The sequence below is a fragment of the Zingiber officinale genome, chromosome 11B (genome assembly GCF_018446385.1).
Source record: "Zingiber officinale cultivar Zhangliang chromosome 11B, Zo_v1.1, whole genome shotgun sequence".
Lineage (NCBI taxonomy): Eukaryota > Viridiplantae > Streptophyta > Magnoliopsida > Zingiberales > Zingiberaceae > Zingiber > Zingiber officinale.
In genome coordinates this window covers 7730534-7749917 of record NC_056007.1, presented here as the reverse complement: position 1 = coordinate 7749917, position 19384 = coordinate 7730534, and the positions used below count along the sequence as shown (strand labels likewise).

General features: G+C 39.5%; 1 protein-coding gene across 1 annotated transcript; it reads right to left on the bottom strand.

The window, feature by feature from the left end:
- Positions 1-503: 503 nt before the first annotated feature.
- LOC122033749 (polygalacturonase ADPG2-like) lies at positions 504-3084 on the bottom strand. The gene is made up of 9 exons (XM_042592914.1): positions 3073-3084; positions 2850-2966; positions 2620-2754; positions 1877-2026; positions 1762-1785; positions 1388-1677; positions 1157-1265; positions 960-1073; positions 504-740 (listed from the first exon to the last, which is right to left on the bottom strand). Exons 1-9 carry the CDS (start codon positions 3082-3084, stop codon positions 504-506), a joined length of 1188 nt encoding a protein of 395 aa, XP_042448848.1.
- Positions 3085-19384: the final 16300 nt, after the last annotated feature.

Sequence of the window (19384 nt, the reverse complement as noted above, 5' to 3'; positions counted from 1 at the left end):
TAGGAGAAAATAAATAGAAGAGAGAATGAGAAACGACAGTGAAAAGAAAAAAGTCAGATTTATCAAAAGACTAAAATAGGAAATGCACTTAAAAATGTACGTTCTTTGATAAATATCAAAGTAGCGTACGTCTTTTGATAAATTTAGATCTGTGTATGTATCTTTTGGTAAATTGTCGAAGAGATAATAATAAGAATAGTATTGGAGGGCACTAGAGTTACTGTACATAAATGAATTGTTGATGTACATAAATGAATTGTTGATTGGATGGGACAAAAATGGATGATTTCGAAATATAGGGGCGCTGTCAACTTTTGCCCTTTATTTATTATAAAAAATTTATTTTTTGATCTATTCTTTTTAACATTTATACGTGCCAACTCAACGTAAGAATGGTTGTAGACTTCAATATTTACCAATCCTTCCGAAAAGTTCATAATTCTGCTTGTTATTCCATTCTAAGAAGATAACAACATTACAAATATGTTAAATTAACAACAGCTTCAGTAAGTAGTCAAGCAAGGGACTGCAGGCGAAATTTTATTTCCTGCAGATCCTTTGGCGTTGATGCAGTTAGACTGCACCTGCTGTCCTTGATTTGCAGACCACAGATTAACATTGTCCATGGTGATGCCGGTGCAAGGCACAGTTTGACTGCAATTCAGAGTAATTGCTAATTTACTCGTTGAGCTTCCTGCCACATCGAGATATTTCACATCGCTCACTTGGACTGCTGCTGTCTGTAGAGAATCAGCATCGTGAATGATCAACTTAATTACCCTTTTAGGAAATAAATTTAAAGTGCAAAATAATTATCAAAGGAATGAGAAAAAAAATTCAAGAAATAAAATTAGGGGGAAAAAATATAGCCCCGCACGAGGTGTTGCGGCCGCACGAGGTGACCTCGCACGGGTCCGCCGACTGCGGCCACTCAAGGTGACCTTAGTTTTCATTTTTACCTTATATGAGCAGCTTTTGTGAGGACAGTAGTACTGATCTATAATTATGGGGTAATGCACTTCATTCATCTTAATATTCACAAATGATATGTTCCTCGCAAAGCCAGACCCTCCCTGTAAAGTTCAAACATGTCAAGCAAGGCAGAGAGTGTGTATCAGTTGTGCTTATGAGAGATATGGAATGTATTGCTGCTTGCCTGCCATGTTTTGATCCTGACTCCATTGGTCGTTTGGGAGAAGGTGCAGTTGGAAACGTAGATGTCTGATGCTGTTGCCACGGTCCCAGCTATGCCCAAGCTCCCAATACTACAATCAAACATGAAATGGCTTCAAGGTTACTTTCAAATTCGTGAGCTCCATCGCGGTTGGGCAATCATCGCGAGCTTGCGGTTAGGCCAAGCAGCTTGCTAGTATTGACTATGAAGTACCTTATTCCATGGCCAGGACCACATGTTACATTGCTGACAGAAACATCCACAGCACCATCACTCATCGACACACAATCATCTCCTGTGCCAATTACGGAGTCTGTTACCATGACATGTTGGCTTTTCTGGATGTGGACGCCGTCGGTGTTGGGGCTGTCGCTGGGGGAGGAGATGGTGATCCCTCCGATGTAGACATTCTTGCTTTGTCCCACTGCTATATGCATCATGGGGCTGTTGATCAGCTTCAACCCCCATATCTGTACATAGGTGCAACTCAGCAGCTCCAGGTTCTGCATCATCACAATTACTTCATTAACAATCTCTACACTTGGATAACACTTCAATTCTTTAGTAATCTCTCTCAATCAACTTACATGGGCAGCTTCAAATGGACATTGCTGCAACACAAGTTAAGTCAATCAAAAACATTAGGTTAGTGTCGAAATATACATAACTTACGACATAGATATATAGATAGAAAAACTTTACATTTTTCATTTTGCATGACCACCAGTCTGTCCCTTGGCCGTCGAGCTCGCCGGAGCCATAGATGTTTAGGACGCTGATTCGAATGAAAAGAAGCCAGCTATTGAACTTGTCTTTCCATATTTCATTTATTCTTTTAAGATTCCCATCAACCTTTGGCACAAGAATAGCATGTCAGTCTTCCTCAAACATATACAATATGACATGATATGATATATATGTATACCAAGGGACAGGTTCTTGTACATTAAAAGATTTCATTTCGAAAGAATTAATGTAACTTTTTTTTTTTGATCTCAAAAACTTCATTCGTCTTTTAAAGTGGATTTTCGAGTATTCATTGAAAGGAACAAATGAAAATGGTTTAAATATGTCCGGTTAAGATACCTGAAGTATATTACAAGTAAAAAGGAAAGAGATAGATCGAGAGGTTACTATTTTGTTATATAACTCGTGCTTAGTCGACAAATGAAGCTTCAAATTCAATTCCCATATCAACATCTATGGTACTTTTGTCTTAGCTAGTGGATCTCTTTTTCTTTGAATAAATGTCTTGAAGATGGGTCGAAAATTTTAGTGGGCTAAGTTAAAAACTTACACATGTAATATTTTTATTTTTTTTGAATTGAACTTTTGATGTGGAAGAGTGAACTTTAGTGGCCTAAATAATATATATTTTTTTTAAAAAAATTGGATTATAATCCAGTACAATGCTAAGTAAGATCCGTCGGTCGTGTGTTGTATACCTTTAAGTGAATGGCATAGTTGCAGGGTCCTCGGAAAACAATGCGATCCAACAAAAATGTCTTCTCTGCCGGAATGAGCAAGGCGGAGGGTCTTGTGCTGTTGTGACAAATCCAACTCCATGCATTTACAAACGCCTAAAGAAGAAAAAGAAGAAGCAATCAAGAATTTAAGAAGAATAAAAAAATATAATGATTCATCATCATGGATGTTGTTTTAATTAATTATGCACTTGAGTGTCATCTGTGTAGCCATCTCCTTTGGCTCCAAAGTCTACGACGTTGTATGTTTTCTCATGAGCCAAAATCTCAGCAGCAAGAAGAAAGATCACAAAGAGACTGATAAGACCCTGATGAATCAAAATCAAAACACAGGAAAAAAAAAATATAAAAATCTTGTTTTTTTTAAAGAAAAATAATAAAAAATGAAGATAGTTTAGTTTTTTTTTTCCTTACTCGTCTAGCCATTGCCAATGTGATTCTTGAATTATGAGTTAGTTATATATAGATAGAACAGTGTTTGGAAAGAGCTAGAAATTGAATATTTATATGGTCATTGCATTTAGATTTTGTACAGATCTAATTATTTTTTCCTATGAGACAATTTAAAATAAAAAACAAATGAAATTAAGTAGGGCAATAATTAGTTCTTCATGGAATTAAGTAAAGAATGCATTTATTTTCATGCAAATATATAAATAATACACAATTACGTTGCAATTATTTACGGTAGAATATTAGAATAAGCTGAAATCAAATGGCACCTTAATGGGACTTCCGCATAAATTATTTAAATAAATTTATGTCAGATTGATAAATACAACCAAAATATTTTTTATATAATTGTATTTTTTTAATCTAAGTATATCTAGTTTTAACTATTCGATTCTTAAATAAGAAATGAACAATACCATCTCATCAAAAATTTTTACTAATAGAATAAATTGGAAAACATAGATGAGTTTTAGCGGATGGTCTAATGTCATAAATTTTTTAAACTCCCAGATACATCTTGAGTAAGATTTGAATTCTCGCTGCCTAAGAAGTCCATCTCACCTCTTACCATCGTACTATATAATCTATCTGGGCCTATGAAAATTTTCTATTATAGTACAAGTGATTCCTCACTTAACAATCAACATCCCAGATTTTTTATCGCACTGAAGAAAAATTCTAATAATGTATTATTAAAAATTCAACCATAAATATTTGAGAATGTTTAGAGTACCTCGACAGCTATACTGTAGCTGGGGCTATAATTGTATAGATGAAATCGTAGTTGATGATAAAAATCAAAGATCATGTACATATTTTTTTAATAATTTTATTAAAGCTTACTTTGGAATAATATAAACATATTCATTCAGTTATAGGAAATTCAGTCACGACATGTCATTATTATTATTTTTTAACCATTAATGTGTTTCTAATTGGATGATTATGAAAATAATTATTTCACGTCAATTTCATTTCATGAATTAAAGTACTAACACCGTTGTAGAAAGGCCATGTACAAGTATACTTGGGTTTTAACCTACGGCCAGTTATTTTAATTTTTTTTATATAAATTAAATTCCCAAATCAACTTCTGTTATCAGCCCGGGACCTTTTTTTATTTTTTTGGTTAAAAATGTTTTAGCATGACCACAGTTAATATGTTTCTAATTAGTAAGGGCACTGATATTAAATGGACATTAGAATAAATGGACATTAGAATATCCATTTAATATTCCTTTTCATTGTAAGTATTATAATACCTACTCATAGAAGAAAAAGGAAGTGGCATTGAGAGGGATGAACGTTGATGATCCCTCTCCCATTTTTTTTTAAAAAAATATATTAAAAAAATTTAAAATTATTTTTTAAAAATAATAAAATTATTTTTAAAAGTAAGATTATTATTAAAATAATAATAATAATTTAAATATTTTAAAATATATTTAAAATATATTTATTTAATATGATATAATTTAAAAATGATTGAGTGAATTGTGGGATCCATAATAATTGTGGGATCCATATTGTTATAATGAGTATGTGACAGTAAACCCCATGCTTTTTGATGAGGTGGTGGATGTTATACTGACAGTGGATTGTAGATGCTCTAAGTAATTAAGTATATATACCTTATTCCATGGTCAGGGTCACATGTTACATTACTTATAGTAATGTCCTCAGTGTTGGAACCCCAAGATTGTTTTGATGTGATTAACAAGTTAAGTTAGGTCCTGTCGTATTTTTAACCTTGTGTCTAAGTGTGCAGGAGCTTAGGAGAACAGGGAGTCGAGCAAAAGACGCGGCTAGCGAGAAGGACGACACGGGAGGGAGCCGACGGGCTCGGTGCGTCTGAGGTATGAGGCGTTGCGGAAGAGTACGCGGGCAGACGAGGAGGCGCGCGACGTTTCCGAGGGACAAGAAGCCGGAGCAGAAAGTTACTCGAGAAGGCCGAAATTGGGTTTGGATGAGCCTTATTTCGGTTGGCCGAAATCACCCAAGCGAGCGGAGCTGGAGCGGAAGACCCGGACCGAGGCGAGCAGCACCGGAGCAGAGGGCCCGAACCAAAAGTCAATGTGGTTGACTTTAGTTGTCCGGGCGCCCAGAAGTGGACCTTTGACTGGATCGCGTCAAGCACGATCCGTTGTGGAGGGGATAAAGTTTTATCCCCCCAGAGCACCTGGAACCCTTCTAGGCGCCCCGACCAAGGCTATAAATATAGCCTTAGTCCAGAAGCTTTCATTAATCTCAAGCAATTCATTTCCAATACTTGTACACCTTATTTCTAGATTAGCTTCTTTGTTTTTTGTGCTTCATCATTGTAAGAGACTTCTCTGCCTGAAGGAGATACTAGTGCGACATCTTCCTTGGATTAACAACCTTTCCGGTTGTAACCAAGTAAAAATCTTCTTGCCTCTTCTTTCTATTCTGTTTAGTTAATTCATTTTTTATGCAAGTGTTATTCTGTTGAAAGTTTGAGAAGGGTTGTTTTTATTTTTCAGGCTATTCAACCCCCCATCTAGCCGGCCCAACACGGTCTAACAAGTGGTATCAGAGTAGAGTGTACTTCAGGAGGACTAACCGCCGATCGAAGCAAAGATGATGGCCGGACCGAGCATCTACCCGCCGAAGTTTAAAAGGAAATTCACTACCTAGAAAAAGCGAATGCAGGTATTCTTTAAAACGGGTTTTGATTTACTTCTTATAATGGAATTCGATTTTGTAGCACTGGAGGGCAAAGAGAAATATCAATGGACAAAAAGGAGCAAACCGACTATGTGACAAATGGCAAGTAGAGTATCATCTACTGAGCGTACTTTCGCCACAAGAAGTCAACCGAATCGGCAACTATGACTCCGCGAAGAAACTTTGGGAGAAGTTCCTCTAGCTACACGAAGGGATCTACTTGGAGAAGACGAGACAACTACGCATCTGCACTCGAGAATTAAAGAGCTTATCACCGAACTTTCGAATCTCGGAGAAAAGGTAAGTAACCGAGATTCGCTAAGGTACACATTAAATTCTTTTCCTAGAAATACGAAATGAGCATCACTAGTAGATGCCTTTTATATTTCGAAAGATTTAGAAAAAATTACTTTAGAAGAATTATTTTTCACATTTGAAGTGCATGAATCAAGATGTGCAGGTACGAATGACCCCAAACACAACATCGCCTTCAAAGCATCGAGAGACGAACCTGAGTCAGAGTTTTCTCTCGATGACGAGGATGTTGGTGCAATTTCCAGTAGGTCAAGGTTGACCTAGTTGACCAAGCGTAAACCTTGGTCATGGTTTCGATGTTTGACAATACAGAAAGATATGTAGACATGGACAATGCAGGTGCAGTTGTCCATGCGGAGAGATACTGATCAGGGTCTGATCAGGTTGGATGAAGAAGAGTCAAGTAGGTCAAGGTTGACCGGATACTTGACTGGGAAGTCCTAACTGGGATGTTAGGTAGTTCGGAAAGTCCTGGTGAGTGAAACCAGGCAGTTCGAAAAGTCCTGGTGAGTGAAGCTAGGCAGTTCGGAAAGTCCTGGTGAGTGAAGCCAGGCAGTTAGGAAATCCTGGTGAGTGAAGCCAGGTTAAAATCCTAGTGAGTGAAGCTAGGTGAAAGTGAAAGTCCTGGTGAGTGAAGCCAGGCAGTTGGAGAAAGTCCTGGTGAGTGAAGCTAGGCAGTTGGGAAAGACCTGGTGAGTGAAGCCAGGCAGGGGAAAGACCTAGTGAGTGAAGCTAGGCAGTTTGGAAGTCCTGGTGAGTGAAGCCAGGCAAGGGAAATCCAGATGGGTCAAGGTTGACCAGACATCTGGTGAAAAGTCCAAGCAGGGAGCTTGGCACGGGAAAAGTCCAAGTATGGAGACTTGACATGGAGAAGACCAAGTTAGAGACTTGGCACGGAAAGTCGGAGAGGGCTCGGTAGCTCGTTCTCCGGACTGAGGTCAAGAGAGGGCTCGGTAGCTCGTTCTCTGGACCGGACGAAGTCGGAGAGGGCTCGGTAGCTCGTTCTCCGGACTAGGTCAAGAGAGGGCTCGGTAGCTCTTTCTCAGGACCATTTAGGGTTTAGGGCTGGAGCTCTAAACCTGGATCGGTCTAGTGACCGATCCAGCGATACGCCTGAGTATCTGATCGGTCTGGTGACCGATCAGATAACAAACAGAAGGGTTCTGTAAGTCATCTGATCGGTCTGGAGACCGATCAGCAGGGAGTCTGATCGGTCTCCACGATCGATCAGAGACGCGGCCACCTCTCTTACAGAGAGGTGGGATCGGTCCGGGGACCGATCAGACTGGGGCCTGATCGGTCCCCATGACCGATCAGACTGGGGCCTGATCGGTCCCCATGACCGATCAGAGGTGCCCTGGACCGATCAGGCTTCAGCCTGATCGGTCCAGAACTATCCGTTGGCGTCTTCTGTCTTCTGCTGTCTTCTGGCTTCTTCTTCGCAGGTGGATGCAGGTATAAAAGAGAACTGAGGGCTTCTACAGTGGACACTGTCTCTCTTGATCTTCTTCTTTCTTCTGCAAGTTATTGCTTCTACTGTTCTAGAGCTTTTTTAAGCTCGCTTCTGAAGCTTCGCGTGAGCTTCCTCGACTTCTTCGACTGGTTTCAGCTGCTGCTGTGATTCTGTGAAGTTGGTGCTTCATCTACAGATTTCAGTCGACGACGAGAAGGCAAGCAAGAGTTGTTACATTCATCTTTATATTTGTATCTTGCTGTGCTTCTTGTACTTGTACTCTGATCTTGCTGTTGTAAGAGTTTGTGGTGAGGTTTCTCCACCCAGAAGGAGTTCTTATTAGCCGGTTTTCCGGGGACTCATCCACCGACGGATTGATAGGCTTCGTCCACCTTACGGACACGCCGAGGAGTAGGAGTTTCATCTCCGAACCTCGTTACATCGTCGAGTTCGAGTTTGAGGTTTGATCTTTCCTTTTTGCGTTTCTATTTAGTTATTTCCGCTGCGCTAACCTTGATTTGTAGAAAGAAACGAACGATTTGGGGCGGCTATTCACACCCCCCGTCTCTAGCCGCGACCATCGATCCTAACAAGTGGTATCAGAGCGAGGTCGCTCTTCGCTGGATTAACACCCGAGGGAGCACAAGCTAGAGATGGATCAACTCGGAGAAGACATCACCATTCCACCTTTCTATGACCGCGACGACTTCGCGTTTTGGAAGGTAAGAATGAAGTACTTTCTTATGACTAACCTTGAAAATTGGAGTTGTGTTCAATTAGGTTTCAAGCCTCCAATGGATAAGGAAGGAAAACCACTCGAGATGTAACGACCCAATTTTTCCTATTTCAAGTTCTAAAAGTCCATAAAAATATTTGGAAATACTTTTAAAATATTCTAGAGATTTTTAAGAATTTTTAGAGTATTTTTACGTAATTTTTAGAGGTCGTTTAGTAGGGTTACAAAAAGAAAGAAGTTTTAAAAAAAAATGTTGAAGGTGAGATTCGAACCCACGATCTCGGGTCGGACTGACCAAGCAAAACCGGCCCAACCAGCTGAGCTACACGGTTTTCATTAATCATATATGGAGCGATATATATTTAACTAGTAGTTAGGAACAGTAAAATAAATTGGAAATAAAAGGGGCGCGGCTGAGAATCGAAGCCCAGACCTGTGGCTTCGAGCAAAACTCAACGGAGCAACTGCGCCAGCGGTCTTTGCTGATCAGATATGCAGCGACAAGTATATAAGGTAAAGTTAGAAATGAAAATAACCTAAGGTATAAGATTTAAATCTTATTTCGAAAACCTAAAATTTTCTCTCAAAATTCTTTTCCTCTTCTCCTTGCGTGCGACGGCGCCGCTTCTGCCGAGCGAAGGAAATACGAAGCTTTAGCTTCGTCTCCGGCGGCCGGCGAGGGTTTTTTCCCGATGAGATCTTCACAATCGCGAGTCCCCTTCATCGAGGAGAAGGTGTTGCCGCAAGGGATCACGGGAATCTTCACCTATCCGGAACCCTAGACTTCTCCTTTCCGGTTGTAAGTCCAAGATCGCTCGGTGAGTTGCTTCTCACCTGCAGTAGGAGTCGTTTCGCGACTTGGTTTTGGTTTTGAATTGGGTTTATGCTCGGTGGATTTTTGATTCTCCTCAAGGTTTCTTTGCGAGCTCTCTGATCGTTCTCTGTTTGCAAAAATGCCTAGCCGAGTTGTTAGATGAATGTATAAGTTGCGTGCTAGATTCTACAGCCTTATAGTTAACATTGATCTAATCTATGAAGAGGTTTTGCTCTCCTGTTGAATTGTTGTAGGAATTGGTTAGTTAGTCATTCATAAATTAAGATTGGATGTTAGATGAAATTGGGTTATGTTATAAGTTGTTCTGTTGCTGTACACGAAATAGCAGATAAATGCTATAGCCATACCATGCAAAACATCATGTAAAGAGCCTGTAGTTGCAAACTCATAGGCCTACGGACACATATTTCCTTCCACACAGTATCCTAGAATCTCAACAAAATTTTCATGCTTTAATCTGGATATCATTTGAGCCATCTTCAGAAGCATCAAGTTTTTCACAGCAACATGCTTTTCATTGTCTAGAATTGCAAAGTACACCCTTCCATATGACCCTATCCCAGCAGGTTTTAGCTTGAGTTGGAGCTTGCTGTGCAGGTTCGGTGGTGTTACTAATCCTTAACATGCTGCTAGACTTAGTGTTATAAATTCTTAACATGTTGCTAGACTTTGTGTTATTAATTCTTTGACACAGATTTAAGTTCCTTCTTAGTGTAGTGTTAGTTTCTTGGTTTTCTTGAATAACATGAACAACCTTAGGTTCGGTTTCTATTAGCTGAACACAGTAGCTTCCATTTGCTATTAGATATGCATAAGCAGATTTTCTAGCTTTCACTGGTTATTAGTTGGGCACGAACAACCCTTAATCCAAGTACTTAGTGTGAGCTTTCTTGATATATATTAAGCGTGATCAAGTCTATTTAATACCATTGCAAACTTAGTTTCTTTGTTATTCTATAAGCATGAGCAATTTTCCATTTGCTAATAATTAAGCATGATCAGTTCCCTTTGCCATTAGATGTGCACGGTGATACTTTCTAGTCTCTTTTGCTATTTGAATATCTTGAGCATGCAATTATTAGTTTCTTTGCTTTTACCTAAGCATGAGTTTTTGTCTTTAAGAACTATAAGCAAGAAAGACTAAGGTTTAGACTTGATTTCAATTCCAGAAGATTGAATATCAAAAGCGCACACAAGGTGTTTGCTTAAATGCCAAGTAAGGGCAAGTATAAAGAAGTTATAGTTAAAAAGAAAGTATTTTACTTTTAAAGGGCATGTACCGGACACAAGGTCCAAGGGATGGGCTCCAAGATGCCCCTAGGCACAAGGCCTAGAAGTTCCTTAGTAGTTTCGGGATTAGCTACCTCGACTCTTATTAAGGATGCGCGCAAAAAGTTGGTACAATGCCGGGCCCAAAAGAAGTTTATTATTATTTTGAAGTATTAAAGTATAAGTTTTAAAACAAATGAAACAAGCTTCAAATATGTTTAGAATTAGAAAGTTTAGTTTCTTGTTATTTGAAGCATGCAATAGTAGTTTTATTTGTTTCTTGCTATTAGAATATTCAGCATGTTTAGCTTTATTTGCTTTCAGCATGCAGTTATAGTTTTATTCTTATGAGCATGATTAGCTATACATGTTTAGTATTTCAGTTAGCATGATTCCTTTGCTATATATGAGCATGAGTAGTTTTATATGTTAGCATTCAGTTTTAGCATGTTTTTATTTATATACATGCATATCGAGTTTTTGTGAGTAGATAGCGCTCACTAAGCTTTATGCTTATAGACTGCATTTCCTCCTACTGCAGATAAAGGGAAAGAAAAGATACAGTGAAGGAAGGCGACAAGGAGATGCAAGAGGAGTGTGTGATGTGTGGACTATGGAGGTCCTTGGGACTTAGCTAAAGAACTCATTTAGTTTAAGAATTTGTTTAGTTTAATTTCTTATTAAGTTGATAAGAAAATTATATAGTAAGAGGTTATGTTTTCGGTTTTTCATCATCTGCATGATTTGAATTATTAAACTGTGTGGTTGTGGTTAGTTTTCATTTCTTATTAAACTGCGTGGTTGATTGAAATATATTTCCAGCCGCCTGTGGCTGAGTATATTATGCTTGTATTATGGAAAATGGTCACTGGTACAGGGGAGATTTTGCCGAAATTTTTCGGTAGGGTTTTCCATGAGATTTTTAATAAACCGGTTAAGTAGAGTTAGTAGATAAGTAACGGTCATTCTTAGAGAGTAGTAGTAGTAAGAAGGGTGGTCGTTACACGAGAAGAAGAAGTGGACAAGGGAACAAATCCACCATTCCACAATCAACGATGAGGTAATGAAAGTATTTGAATTCTCATTACCTAATGACATTCTATGTAAGATAGGTGGATACAATAATGCCAAGGAGTTGTGGAACAACTTGGCTAAGTTCCATGAGGGGAACTCCACTTCAAGCCATGAAGAGGAGTCAAGTGAGCCAAGTAGCTCACATCATGGAGGAGAGGAATTAGAAGTTGAGGGCTACTCAACATCTAAGGAAGAAGAGGAGGAGAGTTCTTCTTCAAGAATGGAGCAAGAGGAAGAAGCTTCTACCTCCGGAAGGGATGAAGAAGAAAGTCTTCATCCATCCTCAACCCTAGGTAACTCAAGCATTTCAATTTCAAATAAATTACACATAATATGCTTTGAGTGTAGGGAGTATGGACATTACAAGAGTAAGTGTCCAAAGAGGGTTAGAAAGACTCCACCGGCGCCAAAGGTCAAGGAAGCCGGAGTCCCAATACGCAAGAGCAAGGAGCACGTGGTGTGCTTCCAATGCAAGCGAAGGGGACATTATCGGAGCCAATGTCCGAGGGGGAGGCAACCTCACAAGGACAAGAAGACGAGCACATCGATAGGGGGAGCTAAGGCAAACCCTAAGGTAATCTCTAAGGCACATTATTGCAATAATAATAAGACATATGCTAGTAGCCTTATTGCTATTGTTAATAATGGTAAGCATGATAACATTAGAAATAGATACACATGCTTAGGTGCCAAACATGTGAGCCTAGATAAGGATAACACTAGGAAAGCCAACCCTAGAATTAACCCATCTAAGGCTAAGGAAAACCTAGGTAGGAATCCCAAATCAACTAGACACATGCCTAGGAATACCTCAAAGAAAAATGAAAAATTAAAAATTGAGGTATTAGAGAAGGAGAATCAAGTCTTGAGGTCAAGACTTGATACTTTGGAAAAGGCTCTTAAGAACTTGGAGAAGTTATCTCTAGGGTTTAAGGGTCAAAAACCAATGTCCAAGGACAAGAAAGGTTTGAGTCACAAACCTAAGTCCCAAGTGGTCAAGCCCACTTATCATAATGTTCCATTCAATTATGGAACAAAATCTAGGGCAAGGAAGACCATCACCAAGGTCACAAGGGGAGTCACCCCTAGAGTTGATCTTGATGAGTCCCAAATGACCAAGGCTTCAAAGCCTAGGAGGGTCATTAGAAGGGTTGCTAGGGAAGTCATCCCTAGTGAATACTTAGTGAACCTAATGAGCTCCAATAGGTATTGGGTTCCTAGGAGCGTGTTTTCATCACGCTAGATGGTTTAGGGTGTGCCAACCTTACTTGAATAGGTAGTTAACCTAATCATGGCAAAAGGTGACACTTTAGGAATTTTCAAGGTGCAATCAAGCCTTGAAAATGAAAGTGAAAATTATTCCTAAGGTGATTAGAATGTGCCAACCACATTTGAGGAATTTTCTAGAGTCAATCTAATTGGCACATAGTGATCTAAAAATCTTTGGTATAAGATGCTAGGTCTATTACACTTAGGAATATAGAATTTATGGCAAAATGATCGAAATTATCAAAAATGGCAACTAAGGCTAGAATTAGGTATTTTCTATACCTTTACATGTTATTTGCCATATATTGTTTGCCATATGCCATGTCATGACATCATATTTATTTTATGATCATTTAAAATGTCATGATAATGCTTAGGTTAGTTAAATGTCATGCTTTATTTAAGTTTCATACTTTATGCCATGACATCATGACATTGGCACATGTTTCCATTTATGATACAATTATATGCCATGTCATCATCTTGTGCATTAATGATCAATGAAATTGATTTAAGGACTAAAACACAATTTGATATGGAGATCAAATTGTTATTTAGAAAAATGCATGAGAACTTAGATTAAGCTAACCTAAACCCATATCTCACATCAAAATTGACTTGGATGTGTTTGATACACCTTAGATGTGTGTGAGATATTAGGATGATGAGTTAGGAACAAGGTGCATAGTTCTTGTACCTAGATGAGCCTAATTCAAAATTGGGGATCATAGGGAAAGCTTATGTACAAGTCATGTACATTTAGCCCAAAGATTGTGGTCCTAAATTAAATGGTTTAAAATCATTTCAAAATTGATTTGAAAAACCTTGATGAACCTTTTCTAGTGATAGCATTCATCATTGAGCAAAGTGATACAAAGATGAGTTAACTTTGAGCTATTTCAAAGACTTTTGAACTTTGTATCAAGATTGAAAAATGGAAGTTATTTTCATAGAAAACTATTTTTCCTTGATAGTATATGTTATGAGGAATGTGTCCTCAAAATTTTACAATTTTTGAAATTTTCTGTGATTTTCTAGAGGTTTCTGAATTTCGGGAGAAGAAAAATTCAGAAATCAGAGGTCGTGGACCGATCAGGAGGTTCCCTGATCGGTCCAGGTCTCTGTGGATCAGTCACTGGACCGATCCAGAGGGAGCCTGATCGGTCTGGTGACCGATCAGGGTGTGCCAAGTTGCTGAAATTCGACTGGTTGTCTGAAATTTCAGCTCGGGAATTGGTGTTTTTAGAGTTTTGAAGGTTTGAAACTCTCCAAAACATTGTTGGTGCAATGGTCAAGGGGGAGTTGACCTTTAGGGGGAATTTTACCTATTAGTCAAGGGGAGTTGACTTTTAGGGGGAGTTTTTACTCCTAAAGACTTGAGTGATATGGGATTATCACTAAGTTAATTGTTGGACCTTAGTATCAAGGGGAAATTAAGAGTTTCAATGAAAGGTATGGGACTTTCATTAGGAAGAAACTCTTGACCTTGATTTACTCCTTTTAATGTGTATCAAAAAGGAGGAGAGAATGTCTAGAGAATGTTCAAGGAAGAACATTGGAGTTAGAGGGAGAGTTTGTTGATCACAACAAATGAAGTTGTGAACAACGATAACTTACTCTTCAAGGGGAGAGTTTGTTGATGTGTGCCAATAGGGGGAGAATGAAGGGTTTAAGTTAGGCCTTCATTATCTAAGAAGGAGGTTGCCTTCTTAGAAGGAGAATGTAAGGTTGTAACTTATGTTTCATTACCTAGTGGCATGAAGAAAGTTGAGGCTATTGGATTAGCCTAACTTAAAGGTATTGTCAAATATCAAAAAGGGGGAGATTGTTGGTGCAATTTCCAGTAGGTCAAGGTTGACCTAGTTGACCAAGCGTAAACCTTGGTCATGGTTTCGATGTTTGACAATACAGAAAGACATGTAGACATGGACAATGCAGGTGTAGTTGTCCATGCGGAGAGATACTGATCAGGGTCTGATCAGGTTGGATGAAGAAGAGTCAAGTAGGTCAAGGTTGACCGGATACTTGACTGGGAAGTCCTAACTGGGATGTTAGGCAGTTCGGAAAGTCCTGGTGAGTGAAGCCAGGCAGTCAGGAAATCCTGGTGAGTGAAGCCAGGTGAAAATCCTAGTGAGTGAAGCTAGGTGAAAGTGAAAGTCCTGGTGAGTGAAGCCAGGTAGTTGGAGAAAGTCCTGGTGAGTGAAGCTAGGCAGTTGGGAAAGACCTGGTGAGTGAAGCCAGGCAGGGGAAAGACCTAGTGAGTAAAGCTAGGCAGTTTGGAAGTCCTGGTGAGTGAAGCCAGACAAGGGAAATCCAGATGGGTCAAGGTTGACCAGACATCTGGTGAAAAGTCCAAGCAGGGAGCTTGGCACGGGAAAAGTCCAAGTATGGAGACTTGGCACGGAGAAGACCAAGTTGGAGACTTGGCACGGAAAGTCGGAGAGGGCTCGGTAGCTCGTTCTCCGGACTGAGATCAAGAGAGGGCTCGGTAGCTCGTTCTCTGGACCGGACGAAGTCGGAGAGGGCTCGGTAGCTCGTTCTCAGGACCATTTAGGGTTTAGGGCTGGAGCTCTAAACCTGGATCGGTCTGGTGACCGATCCAGCGATACGCCTGAGTATCTGATCGGTCTGGTGACCGATCAGATAACAAACAGAAGGGTTCTGTAAGTCATCTGATCGGTCTGGAGACCGATCAGCAGGGAGTCTGATCGGTCTCCACGATCGATCAGAGACGCATCCACCTCTCTTACAGAGAGGTGGGATCGGTCCGGGGACCGATCAGACTGGGGCCTGATCGGTCCCCATGACCGATCAGACTGGGGCCTGATCGGTCCCCATGACCGATCAGAGGTGCCCTGGACCGATCAGGCTTCAGCCTGATCGGTCCAGAACTATCCGTTGGCTCACAACGGTCTTCTGTCTTCTGCTGTCTTCTGGCTTCTTCTTCGCAGGTGGATGCAGGTATAAAAGAGGACTGAGGGCTTCTACAGTGGACACTGTCTCTCTTGATCTTCTTCTTGCTTCTGCAAGTTATTGCTTCTGCTGTTCTAGAGCTTTGTTAAGCTCGCTTCCGAAGCTTCGCATGAGCTTCCTCAACTTCTTCGGCTGGTTTCAGCTGCTGCTGTGATTCTGTGAAGTTGGTGCTTCATCTACAGATTTCAGTCGACGACGAGAAGGCAAGCAAGAGTTGTTACATTCATCTTTATATTTGTATCTTGCTGTGCTTCTTGTACTTGTACTCTGATCTTTCTGTTGCAAGAGTTTGTGGTGAGGTTTCTCCACCCAGAAGGAGTTCTTATTAGCCGATTTTCCGGGGACTCATCCACCGACGGATTGATAGGCTTCGTCCACCTTACGGACACGCCGAGGAGTAGGAGTTTCATCTCCGAACCTCGTTACATCGTCGAGTTCGAGTTTGAGGTTTGATCTTTCCTTTTTGCGTTTCTATTTAGTTATTTCCGCTGCGCTAACCTTGATTTGTAGAAAGAAACGAACGATTTGGGGCGGCTATTTACACCCCCCCTTTCTTGTCGCGACCATCGATCCTAACAGAGGAAATGGTAATGATGGTAAGGCGCTTTAAGAAGTTATGTAATTCTAGAAAAACTAACCATCCGTAGGGTAGAAAGAAAAGGACGATCCGCTGCTACCACTGTAACGAAGAAGGGCACGTCAAGGACAACTATCTCAAGCTGAGGAGCAAGGACAAGGATAAAGGTAAGAAGTCTGCCCAAAAATGCAAAGTCTTAAAGGCGATGTGGGACGATACATCCACCGAATCGGAAGTCGAGGCCTTCTCTGAACTTGCACTAATGGCAAGTCATCAAGACGACGACTGCGAGTCAAGCTCTTCCAAAATGAGCATCGAGAGCATCGATGAAGGGGGAGCCACGTCGGAAGATAACAGCAGTTCAGGGGGAGAAACGGACAACGAGATCGACAAGGTAAGTCAGGTACGTGTTACGCTTTTGCAAGTGCATGAATTCGTCGTCAGTAATAAAGAATATCGATCCCACGAGAACTGGTTATAAGCACTAGTGATGACACACTTAGGATTAGCTACACTAATGATGGTTGTAAGTAATTTAAGAAAAGAGATTAGAAAGCGGGGAATGAGAACTAGCAAGGAGAAGAAATCAACCTAGGTAATGAAGAGTTCTAGGAGTTCGGTTTCATTGTGGTGGTATTGATGTGTCACATACTATCCTATACTCATTGTCCATCAGCATACATTCGCCGGAAGCTAAAGCAACTATCCTTAAGCACCAAATAAAGACGATCCCTATGAAATCCTGTTATGGTTAACCCCTGTCTCTAGGGCGCCTTGGTAGATCACAAGGACACGACTCTAATTGATGTTATCAAAGATAGAATTAAGAAGCTTAGTTTGGTCTCTTACTTCCTTGTGGAGGAGTCGCCTCTCCTTTCAAGGAAGTACCCTAGATGTCCGTGAACGGGTTACCCCTTTCACTAGGGCCCCTCGGGTGTATGATCTAAGGTATTCCCTTTACGAGGTTGGCAATTCTTACACAATCAATCAACATGACAAAGAGATCGAGTAGTCGAAACAAAGCAAGCGAAATCATCCAATAAATATAAACGTAGTATGAGTTTTACATCAAAACAAATCCACAATTACTCCCTCATCCTAGAACAAGGACTCTACTCCATAGACGTTGGAGAAAAACTCGAATACATGATATATGTAAACATACAAATTCTCAACACGAAGAGAGAAAGAAGAAGTATGCTTATCCAACGACGATGAGTGATCTTCGGATCCAATCCCTTGCTTCTGGAGTTGATGTGGTGATGAAAGATCGCTGGATCGATGTCCTGGATGACGTGGAATGGCACCAGAGTGATTCTCCTCTTGACGGCTCACCTCCCCGACTCCCCCCTCAGAAAAAGGGTTAAAACCCCTTTTATAGGCTAGGGCGCGGTGCGGCGGCACGACCGTGGAAGGATGGCACGACTGTGTCCTTTCTTGGCTCTGGATGCGTTGCACGGCCGTGCCAATTGGCATGGCTATGTGATGCTGAGACTCGGCTTCTCGGGACACGACTATGTAGGGTTGCACGACCGTATGCTGCTTGGTCTCGGTCATGGGGAGCACGGTCATGCAGGGTTGCACGACTGTGTTCTGATCCGCCTCTGGGTTGGCCGCACGACCATGCAAGGGTTGCACGACCGTGCACTTCTCCTCTTCTGTTTGGCCACATGGTCGTGCAAGGTTTGCGCGGCCGTGTTCTCTGGCTCGCTCCGGTGTGTCGACAAACGTTGTTTTCGCTCTAAAATTTATCTCTGTCAACACAAAACCAAACAAAGAACAGATATCCGTTCAAAAAGTATATATGATGAGTACATGATAAAAGAGGCGATCATACAAAGAATATGTATGTATAAAGCAAGTGAATGTGCATAAAAACATGCATAAACCATCATAATATTTACGCACATCAGTACGATCTCTTCCTCTCGATAAACTATTTAAGTTTATTAAATTGTTAACTAAGGATTGCTGTAAATTAGAAAAATAAATTAAGAATATAAAAATAATATTAGCTAAATCTTACCCAATAGAAGAATTTGACAGAATTAAATTAGAAAATGAAAATTTGAAATTAAAAAATGATAATTTAAAAGTACAAGTAAACAATTTGAAAAACCATGAATGCTCATCTAATTTTAGAAAATTTAATTTGAATTGGTATTTTAGATACTACAAGAGACAGATTAAGAATATTTCAAAAAGGTATGCCCCTAAGAAATTTTTAGTTAATCCAGTAGGCTGGAACCTATATTGGGTTTCAAAGTCCTATTTAACTTGAACTATTTAGAGCTTTCAACGAGCAAATTAGACATTAAATTTTTTTATGAGACTTTGTCTAAGAAAGTGGTTGTTGCTCCAATAACCAAGAAGGCCTAGTGCCTCGTCACTGTCTGGAAGCTAAAATGTTGAAATAAAATGTTTAATTAACTTTATGATAAAACATTAAGATTAAAATTTAATAATGCTTTAAAAAAAAAAAATTCAAACATTTTTTTTGAAATCTTTCAAAAATATTTTTATACTTAGAATTTTTTTTTTGCGTAAAATTTTTACTTAGAAAAATTCTCAAAATCATTTTAAAGTTAAAATTTCTTTTGAAAAATTAGAAATTATTACTTAAATTTCTTTTTACTTAGAAAATTTTCTTACCTAAAGTTTTTACTTAGAAAATATTCAAATATTTAAGTTAAAATTATTTTTTATATTTCTTTTGCAAACTTTCTAACTTAGGATTTTTTTTACTTATAATTTTTTTAAGAAACTTAGAAATATTGTTGAAAATTATTGTAAATTTTAAAGTAAAATCATTGAAATTATTTTAAACCCTTAAATTTTTTTCTTGGAACCCCATTTTTTATGTGATCAAAGGGGGAGAAGGAAAAATATAAGTCTAGGTGGAGGTAGGAGGTACACTAGTTTTTTATAATTTCTCTATCTTTTTGCACTTTATTGCAATATTAGTTATTTCTTTTTATGTTTATTTACCCTAACTTAACTTGGCTTGTTCCCATAAAAAAAGGGGAGATTGTTGGAATCCCAAGATTGTTTTGATGTGATCAACAAGTTAAGCTAGGCCCTGTCGTG

Excerpts from the sequence above, each read along its gene's own strand:
- LOC122033749 (XM_042592914.1), bottom strand. Across the intron at positions 2,755-2,849 it reads GCTACACAGATGACACTCAA|GCGTTTGTAAATGCATGGAG; the intron begins GTGCATAATTAA and ends TTTCTTCTTTAG. Across the intron at positions 2,027-2,619 it reads ACTATGCCATTCACTTAAAG|GTTGATGGGAATCTTAAAAG; the intron begins GTATACAACACA and ends CTTGTGCCAAAG.